At 52.8% G+C, this 13,182-nt stretch overlaps 1 protein-coding gene across 1 annotated transcript in view; it reads left to right on the top strand.

The window, feature by feature from the left end:
* The first annotated feature begins 4,738 nt into the window (after window positions 1-4,738).
* Window positions 4,739-13,182, top strand: part of GFAP (glial fibrillary acidic protein) — a 27,887-nt gene continuing 19,443 nt past the window's right edge. Inside the window, exon 1 of the mRNA XM_034755831.1 lies at window positions 4,739-5,304. Coding sequence (XP_034611722.1) covers window positions 4,790-5,304 — 515 coding nt within the window. The 5' untranslated portion in view covers window positions 4,739-4,789. The remainder of the gene's footprint in view (window positions 5,305-13,182) is intronic.

Below are 13,182 nucleotides of genomic sequence, written 5' to 3'. Positions count from 1 at the left end.
GGGCACAGTGTGGGGAGGGCACGCCTCAGGCGAGGTATTGCCAGTAGAGGTGGGGGGATGAGCCTCATGCGGGACACTGGGTGCAGTTCCGGTCTCCCACTTCAGAAGATGAATTCGAACTGGACTCGGTGCAGAGACGGGCGACTAGGCTCAAGGAGCAGGGAACCAGGCGACAGTGGAGGGAGAGGCGAGAGCGATCTGTAAATACGTCAGAGGGCTGCACACCAGGGAGGGAGAGGAGTTATTTACATTAAGGGCTAATGTTGGCACCTGAACAAATGGCTATAAACTGGCCCTCAACAAGTTTAGGTTTCAAACTAGGCGAAGAACAGAGGAGTGAAGTTCTGGAGCAGCCTCCCAAGAGGGAAAAAACCTACCTGGCTTCAGGACTGAGCTTGACGAGTGTATGGAGGGGACAATGAGACTGCCGACAATGGCATACGGCCCATGTGCACCTGTTATTAGCAAGTATCAGAGGGGTAGCCGTGTTAGTCTGAATCTGTAAAAAGCAACAGAGGGTGCTGTGGCACCTTTAAGACTAACGGAAGTATTGGGAGCAAGTCTGACTTGCATCTGAAGAAGTGAGGTTCTGACCCACAAAAGCTTATGCTCCCAGTACTTCTGTTAGTCTCAAAGGTGCCACAGGACCCTCTGTTGCTGTTATTAGCAAGTATCTCCAATGGCTGGTGATGGGACACTAGATGGGGAAGGCTCTGAGTTACTACAGAGGATTCTGTCCCAGGTGTTGGCTGGTGGGTCTCGCCCACATGCTCAGGGTCTAACTGGTCCCATATTTGGGGTTGGGAAGGAATTTCCCCCCAGGTCAGATTGGCAGAGACACTGGGGGGTTTTCACCTTCCTCTGCAGCATGGGGAATGGGTCACTTGCTGGTTTAAACTAGTGTAATGGTGGGTTCTCCGTAACCGTGACATCTTTAAACCATGATTTGAGGACTTCAGTCACTCAGCCAGAGGTTCTGGGTCTGTTAGTGGAGGGGGTGGGTGAGGTTCCGTGGCCTGTGATGTGCAGGAGGACAGACCAGATGATCATGATGGTCCCTTCTGGCCTTACAGTCTATGGGCAGCTGCTGTCCTCACCCGTGTGAGGTGAAGACAGCAGCTTTTGGGGGCACACCCCCAGGTTCCCTGCACTGCTGTGAGCTGTCACTCTACGGACAGGAGCTGCCGCCAAATTGCCGCCGCGGCGGAAACGCGCGTGCCGCCCGAACGGCACATGGACTGCCCCCGCCGTCCGTGGCGGCAATTTGGTGTGCTGCTTGGGGCAAAAACCCACGGACTGCCGCCCCTTGCAGATTGCCGCCCCAGGCACCTGCTTGGAACGCTGGTGCCTGGAGCCGGCCCTGCAGGCCTTGCAAACGGCCAGAGCTTTTCAGGTCCCTCTGTCTTGCTCCCCTCCCAAATTCATTCCTAATGAACACAGCTGGATCAGCCCTGAGACCGTTCCAGCCTTTGAGATGAAAGGTTATAGCGGAGGAAGCCCCGCCTGGGCCTGCCCAGGCCCCCCCTTCCTGCTCCTCATTCAACGGGAGTCCTTGGCCGGCTGCCTTCAGCTTCACATACAGCTACTGGGGCCTTATGCTTAGCTGGTGCCAAGCTTAAAATCAGCATGATCACCCCGGAGTCCCATGTCAATCACCGTTACCTGCTCTAGCTACTGGTGTCTCCCAGACGTCCGGACTCCCAGGTCCCTGCTCTAACCGCTGGGTAACCCTCTTCCAGACTTGGGAACAGACCCCAGCAGGCCTGAATTGCAGCCCCCTGCTCTCCCTGCTAGACTCAGTAACATCCCTGAGAAAAATCACAATGAAAAATACAGAACAGGCTGTAAGTTTCCACAGCTTTTACAGAACCGCTGGGCTGGAAACCAAGTCCAGAGCTTTCAAACGGACACTTAATTTAAGTCTTTCTTCATTAGCTTCTCAGCTGTCTGGCTAAGCTGGAAATTCTCAATTCAAAATAAAGCCACGTTCTGGCGTCAGGCTGATTTTGATGGTAACCAGCCAGGATGGCGGCGAATACAGCTGACCATCACTGCCTGGAGCAGATACCATGTGTGGGGCACTGGGAGTGCGGGTGGGCGGGCTGGAGGAGAAGCAGGGTCCGTCTACACTGGAGCTGGAGGTGTAATTTCCAGCTCACGTGGACACCCCGGGGCTAGCATGGACCGCTGCTGCTGGCGGGAGGGGCTAGCTGTCCCGAGCCCGATCCTGTCTGAAACCCTCAGTACGTACACAGGGCGGCTCGGCCCTGCCACCGCTCGCCCCACCATGGCTGCTCGGCTAGTTTGAGTGTGCTGGATCCACCAAAGCAAGCACATCTCCCGCGCAGGAAGTTCCGTGCCCAGCTCCCGTGTAGACGGGCCCTCAGATAACACAACTTGCATGGGACTTAAGAGTATGGTTAGGGTTAGGCACGTGCTTTGCTAAATGGGGCCCTAAATGTCAAGTGTAACATGCCCCAGTGCTCAGCCCCCATCCCCACAGGATCACTCACACCCGGGTTCTTGGAAGCCAAAGGTTTCAATGGTGGCCTCCGTACTGGAGAGCTGAGAACGGGAGCCAGGGATCTAGCGTGGGATCGCTATACTTTATCAAAGGGCGTTGTGTCTGCGTTTGTAATGCAGATTAAAGTGCAGACGCTTCAAAGTGCTCTAGGGACACAGAGAATCCTGGGGGGACTGCTCAAAATTTCAAAAAAGGCTCATTAATCATAATTAAAATGATTATTTATTAATTTATATCACAGGAGTGTTTAGAGAGCCCAACAGATCTGGGCACTGCAGTGCTGGATTCACTACATACACACCACAAGAGACAGGCCCGGCCCTGCCAGCATATAGTCTGAAGAGATGAGAAAGGTGGGGAGGGGAAACTGAGGTACAGAGCTGGGAAGGGACTTGCCCAAGGCCACCCAGCAGGTCAGGGGCAGAGCTGGGAACAGAGCCCAGGTCTCCTGACCGATAGCTCATTTTTTAAGTCATATGATAATTCAAGAAAATGATTCAAACTGCTTAATTCAAACTTTTAAACAACCTATTGGAAGCTAATCATAAACATGTTAACATCCTAATTTTGGGTTTGGGGGCAAGCAGGGGCGGGGAGGCATGTCTAAGCTAGAAAAATGTTTTCAACTGTGTTAGCGAACACATTTTAATGGACACAAGTTTAAACAGGACTTTGACAGGACACATTGTGTTAAACATGTTACACGACCATTTCTCCAGTCATGTCCTGTGAATAAAGAGAACTGCGCATATAATGGAGCCCAGCCCTGCAGGCAGGTTTTTTTGCATTGTGTGTAAGCTGAGAGAAAAGAAAAGACTAGCATGGTCCCAAGCACATGTTTTCTTTTCACTAAGGATTAAAGTAAACTTCAGCCAACAGACGGACGTTGTGCAATGAAATACAAGACATGCCCCTGTTGCCGGGACTCCTTCGAGCATCACTGGTGTTATTTTGGAAACGATATTTTCCTTTAACCCAAACAGCTCCCTTGCTATACCGAATCTTTCCTTCCCCGAAAGGCCGGGTGTGAGATTCCACCAGGAATCCCGGGGTTCTGAGGCCAGCTCTGGAGGACGGGCGAGTCTCTCTCCTGGGCTGAGATCTGAGTTTTGGCTCCCTGATTCTCCGGCCGGAGTGGCACACGATACATTAGTGTTAGGGGCTGCTCTGGCTTTAGCTGGCTGGCTATGCCCCTCAGGCTAGAAGAGAATCAGGGTCTCAGGGGACTGGCTGGAAAGGACAGCTTCTCCCAGACGGGAAAAAATCCCACCCCAACTCCTCCAAGTATTTCAGCGGCTCAGAGCAGGGGCTGGGTCTCAAAGCCAGTGCGTGCGCATGGCTTGGCTCCATCTCCAGCCAAAGCAGGGTAGTCACAGCGCCTGGTCTCAAAGCTGTCTCTGGTTTGGAGTTCCTCCACGTCCAGAGGGCCTGAGCTGCACGACAACATCTGGGGAATCCGCTCTGTGCAGCTTGGTCACTAGAAGCAAAAGCATCCTGAAGACAATCCACACACATCCACGCACAACCTCCCCCCCCACACACACAACATACACACCCTTTGCACACACAACTTGCACTCCCAAAACACACACATGCACATCCCATACATACACAACCCCAACACAACATACACACATGCACACCCTTTGCACATACACACACAAACACACATACACACAGCCCTCACATGCACACAGCAGACATATGTTCACACTTCTCACCCCCCCCATACAAAACCATGCACGCCCCACTCACAAAACACACACAGCCACATGCTCCCCTCTTGCACACACATCCCTTGCACAGCCTGGTCTGAAGGGCTGGCTCGCCTTGTGCTTCAGAGGAAAAGGCCACATTGACTCTTACGAGTCTCCAGGATGCTGGGAAAGGGGCACCCCTGCTGCCCAGGTACACGCAGCCATGAAACAAGTTCATGGGAAGCCGGTGCCCACCCACCAGAGGGGCATGGGGCTCCTGGAGCAGTGCCACGCACATCACCACGGAGCATGTCGATTTGCATTTGTTCTCCTCCGCACAAGGCAATAGCGGAGGGTTTCTGCTTGTTCTGTCACTCTCTTTCTTTGCCAGGGACTTGGGTGGTTGGCTTGATACATGGCAGACACTAGGACCAGGCACAATCCCCACCTCCTCCTGGCCTCCCCCTCCTTCTGCCTCTGTCACACACCCCCCCGGGAAGGCTGGTCCTCGGTATAAACCCCGGGCAGCACAGAGCGAATTCCATCCAAGGGCTGCACAGCCTGGAGGATGAGCCGGAGCATGGAGAGTCAGCGACTGTCTTCATATCGGCGGCGGTTTGGCCCCCAAGCCACCGCTGTCCAACAGCCCCTGAGATCCTCGCCCCTCTTCTGGCTCATGGCCCCCAGCCCCAGCACCAGAGTCTCCATGACCAAGAAGAAGAGTTCCAGCCTGAGCATCCATGCCAGCCCCAGGTTCTTCCAGGACAAGGCAGATTTCTCCCTGGCCGATGCCCTCAACACCGAGTTCAAGGAGACACGCACCAACGAGAAGGTGGAGATGATGGAGCTGAACGACCGCTTCGCCAGCTACATCGAGAAGGTGCGCTTCCTGGAGCAGCAGAACAAGGTGCTGGTGGCGGAGCTCAACCAGATCAGAGACAAGGAGCCCACCAAGCTGGCCGACATCTATCAGGACGAGCTGAGAGAGCTCCGCCGGCAGGTGGACCAGCTGTCTAATGCCAAGACCAGGCTGGAGATCGAGAGGGAAAATCTGCTGGATGACGTCAACGGCCTCCGGCAAAAGTAAGGAGCCTCCTTTGCCGGGCGCAGGGTTGGAGAGCAGCCGCAGTAGCGTCTGGGGGTTATGCAGCCAGAGCAGGTCACCTAGCCAAGGAGAATGGCGTAGACAGGTTACACCCAGAGAGAGCAGTCACGAACACAGAGTAGCTGCAGTTTCAAGGCACTTTAAAGCTGGTGGGGAATGTGTGTGTGGCTGCAAAGGCAGGGAGGAGCAGTGCTAGTGCATGGGGCTGGGTGTTCGAATTCCTGGTTCCCAGCTCTGCCGCTCCCCTGCTGGCAAGTCACTTCCTCGCTCTGTGCTCCAGCTGCACAACCGGGGTGAGGCACTGGTCCCTGGGAGGGCTCTGAGGGTGGGAAGAGCAAAGTGTTATTCCACAGCCACAGAGCAGCCTCCTGTTTTCAGTGTTCAAAAATCCGCACCCAAATGTCTGCACCTGTAAACCTGCAGGCTTGTAAAACACACCCCTCTAGCTAGGTGAGCAGCTCCACACAAAACCCCGTGTACCTGCACAAAACTGGAGCCTGCCCAAATTGAGCGGGCGTAAACACGGGCACGCACAAACAGCTGGATCTCAGGGGTGGCAGCTGGCCCAGCCTCAGATGGGGACGTGTACTGCAGAGGGACCTGCTCAACCTGACTCAGTCGGGGCTGTGGCGCTTCTCTTGCTGAGTCTGTGCCCAGAAATCTGCAACATTCCTGTCCCAATGCGCTCTGGCTGAGACGCCGCAGAAAAGACCCTGATCTGGGAGCTAGGCTGCCCACTCTCTAATGTAATAAAACCGCTGTCTGACTGAGAACGCGGGGAGGGCAGCAGAAGGAGGCGAAGGTTTACCAGCCTCAGATAGAGGTTTGCTCTTGTATTGTGCTGGTTCTACACCAACAGTCTGTTGCTTTCTAGAGGAAGTGTCATCTAATGGTTAGTGCAATGGACTCAGAGCCCTAGCTCCAGCCCTGGAAGAGGAGTGTGGTCTAGTAGTTAGCATATGGAAAACCTAGACTCCTAAATTCCATCCCGTGCTGGAGAGAAGAAGGTGGTCTAGTAGTTGGTAGAAGGATCTTGGAGTCATAGCTCCTGGGTCCTCACCATTGACTAGGGCAAGATGTTGACTTCTCTGTCTCAGAGAAGGTAGTAATAGTGTCATAGCACCACAGGGAGCTAGAAATGGGGTTAGTTTATGTCTGTGCTGGAGAAGGGCACAGGATTACTGCTGCTGGCAAGAACTCGTCAGGAGGTTTCCAATGAAGTAGAACTTCCCGGGAAGAGGCAGTTTGGACGAATCTTCGGATTCGAAACGGTTTGAAATTGTTGAAACGTCCCATTTTGACATTTTCAAAAGGAAAAGTTTCATGTTTCTGCTAGAAATGACTGGGTTTAAAAGTTTTACAGAATATATGCTTTAAAAAGGTTAAAAATGTAAAAGGACAAAATTGAAACAAAACTGATCAAACTGAAGCATTTCAGTTGACACCATCTGAAACGTTTCTCAGATCATTGGGTCATGAAAAGTTTTCACATTTCTACTTTTGTATCCCAACTCAGGATGGGGAAAAGTATTGATATGTGTAAAACTCTCCCGGTCTGGGACAGCATCCCCCACCCAGCTGTCATGGAGCGAATCGTGGGGGCGGGGCAGCAAGAGGCTCTCTGTGTGACTTTGGCAAGCACTCGCAACTGGGGCCGGATTTTCAAAGTGTTCAGCTTGTGTTGAGTTCAGCGCTTCAGAAAATCTGGCCCTGAATCTCTCTGGACCTCAGCTCCCATGTGCAAGGGGAGGATACTGCTCCTTCCTTTCTCCCCGGCCTCCTCTTGTCTCTTCCAAATATGAGCTGCCTGGGCAGGGACCGTCTCTTACTCTGTGTCCCTGCAGCATGGGGAATGCTGGGCCTCTAGCGTATTAACACTCAATAGTTACAATAACACTTGGCTGCGGACAATGGCAGATGTAGGGGATAAAACCAGCAGTGAAAAAAGCAAGGGGCGACATTCCTAGCAAGCCCGAACACTCCACGCACGCACGCACACGCACACACACGCACACACACACACACACGCATATCCCATCTATAATCCAAGAGCCAGAGATTGGAGGGCAAGCAATGTTTCTGTCTATAAAAGATCTTGTGTTAGGCAGAATTTGCTACCCAGAAGCCTGGGACACATCCAGACGATGTGCTTTGGGAATGCCCCTGACACAGATCACACACGGAGCAGGGCTCAAAGGAAAGAAGTCCTGGTTCACTTGGCAATAAGACCTTTGTCTGCCTCCACGATCTGCACAAATACCAGCACATCCAATCTCACACACTCTGCACTGTGGGCAGTGGATGAACAATATCCCCCTGTCAGAGGCAGGGAAAACGAGCACTGGCAAAGCAACTGGCTCAAAGTCACACAGCGATTCCGTTGCAGAACAAGGAATGGGACCCATGGTCCAACCCCCTCCCCTGTCCCTTCTGCTTATCACCAGCCCAGGGGTGTCCAGACCTGGCCTATTATACATACACTAGGCCTGTGGTTTTCAACCTTATTCTATGCGCAGAACCTAAACTATTTTGAATACAGGTGCGGACCACTGTGGAAATCTTAGACATTGTCTGTGCACCCTCAGGGGTCCTCGGACCACTGGTTAAAAACATCTGATTAAGTGACTGCAGGGAAGACTGCTTTTAATATGGGACAACACAACCCCCACAATCCATCCCACTTTCCTCCCTAACCCAACCCGCACAATCCATCCCACCTTCCTACCTCCCTAACCCAACCCACACAATCCATCCCACCTACCTAACCCAACCCAACCCGCACAATCCATCCCACCTTCCTCCCTAACCCAACCCGCACAATCCATCCCACCTACCTACCTAACTGAACCCCCACAATCCATCCCACCTGCCTCCCTAACGCAATCCGCACAATCCATCCCACCTGCCTCCCTAACCCAACCCAGACAATACATCCCACCTTCCTCCCTAACCCAACCCGCACAATCCATCCCACCTACCTAACCCAACCCACACAATCCATCCCACCTTCCTAACCCAACCCAACCTGCACAATCCATCCCACCTACCTACCTAACCCAACCCCCACAATCCATCCAACCAACCTACCTAACCCAACCCGCACAATCCATCCCACCTTCCTACCAAACCCATCCCGCACAATCCATCCCACCTACCTACCTAACCCAACCCGCACAATCCATCCCACCTACCTAACCCAACCCAACCCACACAATCCATCCCACCTACCTAACCCAACCCAACCCACACAATCCATCCCATCTTCCTAACCCAACCCAACCCAGACAATCCATCCCACCTTCCTCCCTAACCCAACCCGCACACTCCATCCCACCTACCTACCTAACCCAACCCGCACAATCCATCCCACCTTCCTCCCTAACCCAACCCAGACAATCCATCCCACCTTCCTCCCTAACCCAACCCAGACAATCCATCCCACCTTCCTCCCTAACCCAACCCCCACAATCCATGGATGGATTAACTTAACATGCACAACCCTCACACCTCACAATCCTCACACCCTTCTCTTCTACTTCCCCCTGGACTGTCATCTCGGAAGAGCCCTTCTCTCCAGATGGGACAACTGTATCTGTGTCCTCTGCATTGGCCACCCACACCTCAGCGTCCCTGGTCCTTTGGCCCAGTAACACCTTTGGGCAGCAGCTGTCGTTGGCCTGGCTGCTGTTCTGGGTCCCGTTTTCCTGCTGTGGCCCCTCGATAATGTGCATTCAAGCTCTGCCGTCCTCTCCTGCCATTGCAGAGCTCCCTCTGATGTTCTGTGCCCCTGCTTTGCGCTAGGGACTGAGTGGCTCAAGGGACTGGCAGTATGGAGCCCTGCACCTCAAGGCCCCCGTTTCCACTCTTCGCCATAAAGCAGGGTGATGCCTCCAGGCAGGAAGCTATGATGGAGCTGTTCCCTGCCACTGCCCGCGCTGCACCAGTGTGGGAGTGTACATGACTGGAGGGGCGGATATGGGTGTGTATCGGTGGGTGTTAGTGAGGGTGGGAAGATGATGGGGTGTGCATGTGACAGGAGATGAGTTATCTGTGCTGGTGACAGCGAGAGGGGAATGGGCTGTCAGGCTGAAGAGGAGTGTGTGTATATTGAGGGGAGTGTGGCTGTCTGTGTGAGGGGGACTATGTGTACGAGAGAGAAGGATCAGGGGTGGGTGTCTGTGTGAAGAGGGGAGCTGTGTATGTGTGTGTGACAGGGGAGGGTTGGGTTTGGGTGTCTGTGTGTGCAACAGAGGAAGTTAGGATGTGAGTGTCTGTGTGAAGAGGGGGGACTGTCTGTATGTGTATGTGACAACGGAGGGTTGGGTGTGGGTGTCTGTGTGAGGGGACTGTGTGTGTGTGTGTGTGTGTGTGTGCCCATGCAAGAGAGGAGAGTCAGGTGTGCATGTATGTGTGTGTGACAGAGGAGGATGGGTTGTGGGTATCTGTGTGAGGGGGACTGTGGGTATGTGTGTGACAGAGGAGGATGGGTTGTGGGTGTCTGTGTGAGGGGGACTGTGGGTATGTGTGTGACAGAGGAGGGTCAGGTGTAAGTTGTTAGGGGGCTTATTCCTTCACCCTGTCACCTCCCTGGTCCTTCTGGCATGAACAGAGAGCAGCAACACCCGAAGTCTGAAGGTGCAAACAATTCAATGTTTATTGGGGTGAACTTCCAGCAAGCATGATTCCAGTTTCCTTCCTCAGTGTCCCCCTTCCCAGCTCTGACACCACAGAGCCTTGCCTGTGTCCCTGTTCCCATTCCCCCCGCTTAGTGAAACATGATTCCAATTCCCCCACCCCCATTCCCTGTTCCCATTCCCCCCCCCTTACTTCTTGATTGATTGCAGACTATTGTTGTATCAAGCAGGCGAGTTCAGTTTGTCTAAATTTGCATTTGGACCTATTGAGCTTGAGGCCTGCTTTGCTGATGCGGTTTAGTACAGACTGCAGGTGATTGTCATGCTCCTCAGTAGTATTTCCAAACACGATAATATCATCCAAATAGCACTGAACTCCTTGTTCATTCTTCAGAATCAATGACATTTTTTGGAAGGCACTTGGGGCTGATGCGAGACCGTATGGAACACGTTCAAAATGAAATAGTCCCTCGAATGTGTAATAATTGCTGTGAGGTCTCTGCTGTCTTCATGCAACATAACCTGGTGGTATGCGCTCTGCAAATCAAGAGTAGGAAACATCTTTGCTCCACGGAGTTCTGCAAATACTTCTTCTATGTGAGGAAGAGGATGGCTGTCAATCACAATAGCTTTGTTTGGCTCCCTTAAGTCCACACAAAGGCGAATGCCTCCACCCTTCTTCTGCGTCACCACTATAGGTGAAACCCATTCCGAGGAGTTAATCTCTTCAATAATGTCCTTTTGAACAAGTTTTCTAAGTTCCTCTGAAACAGCTTCCCTGACTGAAAATGGTAAGCGCTGTAATTTCTGTCATACGGGCATCACATTATTCCGCATTTTAACTTTATGCAGAAACCCATAAGCACAGCCGAGTTTCTGCTCAACCTGGTGTTGGGTCCCAGCTGAAACTGGTGTGTGTACCGCAAGAGTGCTTTGCTGAGGAAGATCAATTCGTCCATTAACTACCCTGAGATTTAAAGCAGCCAATAAATCTCTGCCAAGGATAGGAGTGCCTTTGTGGACAATGTAGAACTCTGCAGTTACACTGCAATCACCAAAAGTAACTCTTGCTGGCAGGCAGCCATGTACTGGAATATGGTTTTTCAAATAGCACACCAAGTGAAGTTTGGGTTCAGTAAGAGGCACATCTTTAAAGTAATGCAAATAGATGGAATCAGGTAGTATAGATACTGCTGAGCCAGTGTCCAACATTAGCTGAATAGAGGGTGATTTGCCTGAAGGTATGGCGGAAACGTTTACAGTGCATTTGATCTGCTCTGGAATATGTGCAGTAGTGATTTTGTCCACACTCAGCACAGTAACATCTGGTAGTGTAACTGCATGCACCTGCTGATTGAACTGGTTACTGCGACATACTTTAGCAAAATGCCCAATCTTTTTGCAGTGATTGCACTGAGCTACTTTTGCTGGACATCCTGTGTAGCTTGCAAGATGCTGTGGGGATCCACAGCGAAAGCTGCTTGTACTGTATTTTAGGGTTACCATATTTCCACAATCAAAAAAGAGGACACGGGGGGGAAGCCCCGGCCCAGCCCCACCCCCACCCCATCTACTCCCTCCCACTTCCCACCCCGATTGCCCCTCTCAGAACCCCAACCCCCCCTGCTTCTTGTCCCCTGACTGCCCCGACCCTTATCCACTCGCATGGGTGGCAGGGTTGTAGAAATTTTGGTGGTGCCCAGAACCCATCCCCCCCACCTGCCTAAGGCTCTGGGAGGCGGGTTGGATGGGGGGAGGAGGTCTGGGGTGCAGGTCCTAGGCTGGGGATTAGGGTGCAGGAGGGGTGCTGGGTGCAGGCTCCGGGCTGGGGCAGGGGGTGGGTGTGCAGGAGGGGGTGAGGGGTGCAGGCTCTGGGATGGAGTTTGGGGGTGGGAGGTGGTGTAAAGGGAGGGGGTGCACGCTTTGGGAGGGAGTTTGAGGGCAGGAGGGGGAGGTTTGGGAGGGAGTTTGGGGAGAGGAGGGGATGCAGGGGTGAGGGCTGTGGGTATGAGGATGAGGGGTTCATGATGCAGGAGGGGCTCAGGGCTGGGGCAGAGGATTAGGGTGCGGGGAGATGAGGGCTGGGGCTGAGGGGTTTGGGGCGTTGGAGAGGCTCGGGACTAGGGTGGAAGGGCAGGGTAAGGGCAGCCTATCTTCCCATTAGTGGATGGGGGATGCTAGGACCCGGGGGTAGCAGACAGCAGTTGCCTCCAGCTGTGGCAGTACAAGCAGGCAAGGGGGGGGGGGGCGCAGGGCCGGCTCTAGGTTTTTTGCTGCCCCAAGCAAAAAAAATTTTGGCTCCCCCCCCCGCCCCACTGCACCCTCCTGCCACCCCAGCCCTGGGTCACTGGTAACTCGCTCCCAGGGCAGGTCATTCAGCAGGAATTTTGGATGTGCACTGAACACAGACAGGATTGGTTCCCATATGGTTACAGAACTGCAGTGAAGTGGAATTTTCAGCTTGTGTGATTGGAGGATATCTGGATGCATATTATAAGACTGTCCTCCATAAATGAGGAAAAGTTGAGGTGCCAATATCACTGTCTTCCTTTTAAACAAATAAAACTCAAACTTAAAAAAAAAATTAAATAAAAAAAGGCAATGGCTGTTGAAAATAGCAATTCCAGTCCTAATAACCACTGGGAAGCATTTCTTGCTCAATTTATTCTACTTTTTCTAGAGCAAGTTACAGTGGATCAGTATATTTGATTTGGGAGAAATGAAGTAACAGCCGCCCAAACTGAGCTTGAGCACTCCTGAATTTTGAGGGTGTTCAGATCTGGAAGGCAGGTGCTAGATTCCCTTTCTGAATATTAGCTATATCTGGAAAAGAAAAGTCAATTTCTGCTTCCATGGCTCAGAAGTGGAAATCCTCCTATGTGCCTGGTTCTGTATCTAAAGCTGCCCAGGTCCAGAGCCTCCCCTCCCTTCCTTTTCATTTTAAATTCTAGTGAGATCCACATACCTCCCTTGCTAGGCTTCCGATAGAGAGGTGCAATGTCCATTTAGTCCACCCAATTCTTTCTTTGGGGGAGAGCCCAGAGCTGGGGTGGCAGGAGGTGCAGGTGCGGGGGGGGAGAAGAGCCCAGGGCTGGGGTGGCAGGAGGTGTAGGTGGGGGCCAGAGCTGGGGCGGCAGGGAGTGCGGGTTCGGGGGAGGGGAGAAGAGCCCAGAGCTGGGGCAGCAGGAAGTGCGGGTGCAGGCGGGGAGAAGAGCCCAGGGC

Source organism: Trachemys scripta, chromosome 23, assembly GCF_013100865.1.
Source record: "Trachemys scripta elegans isolate TJP31775 chromosome 23, CAS_Tse_1.0, whole genome shotgun sequence".
In the NCBI taxonomy this organism is placed as follows: domain Eukaryota; kingdom Metazoa; phylum Chordata; order Testudines; family Emydidae; genus Trachemys; species Trachemys scripta.
Note: the sequence above shows the minus strand (reverse complement) of the source record. Positions and strands in the feature narration are given on the sequence as shown.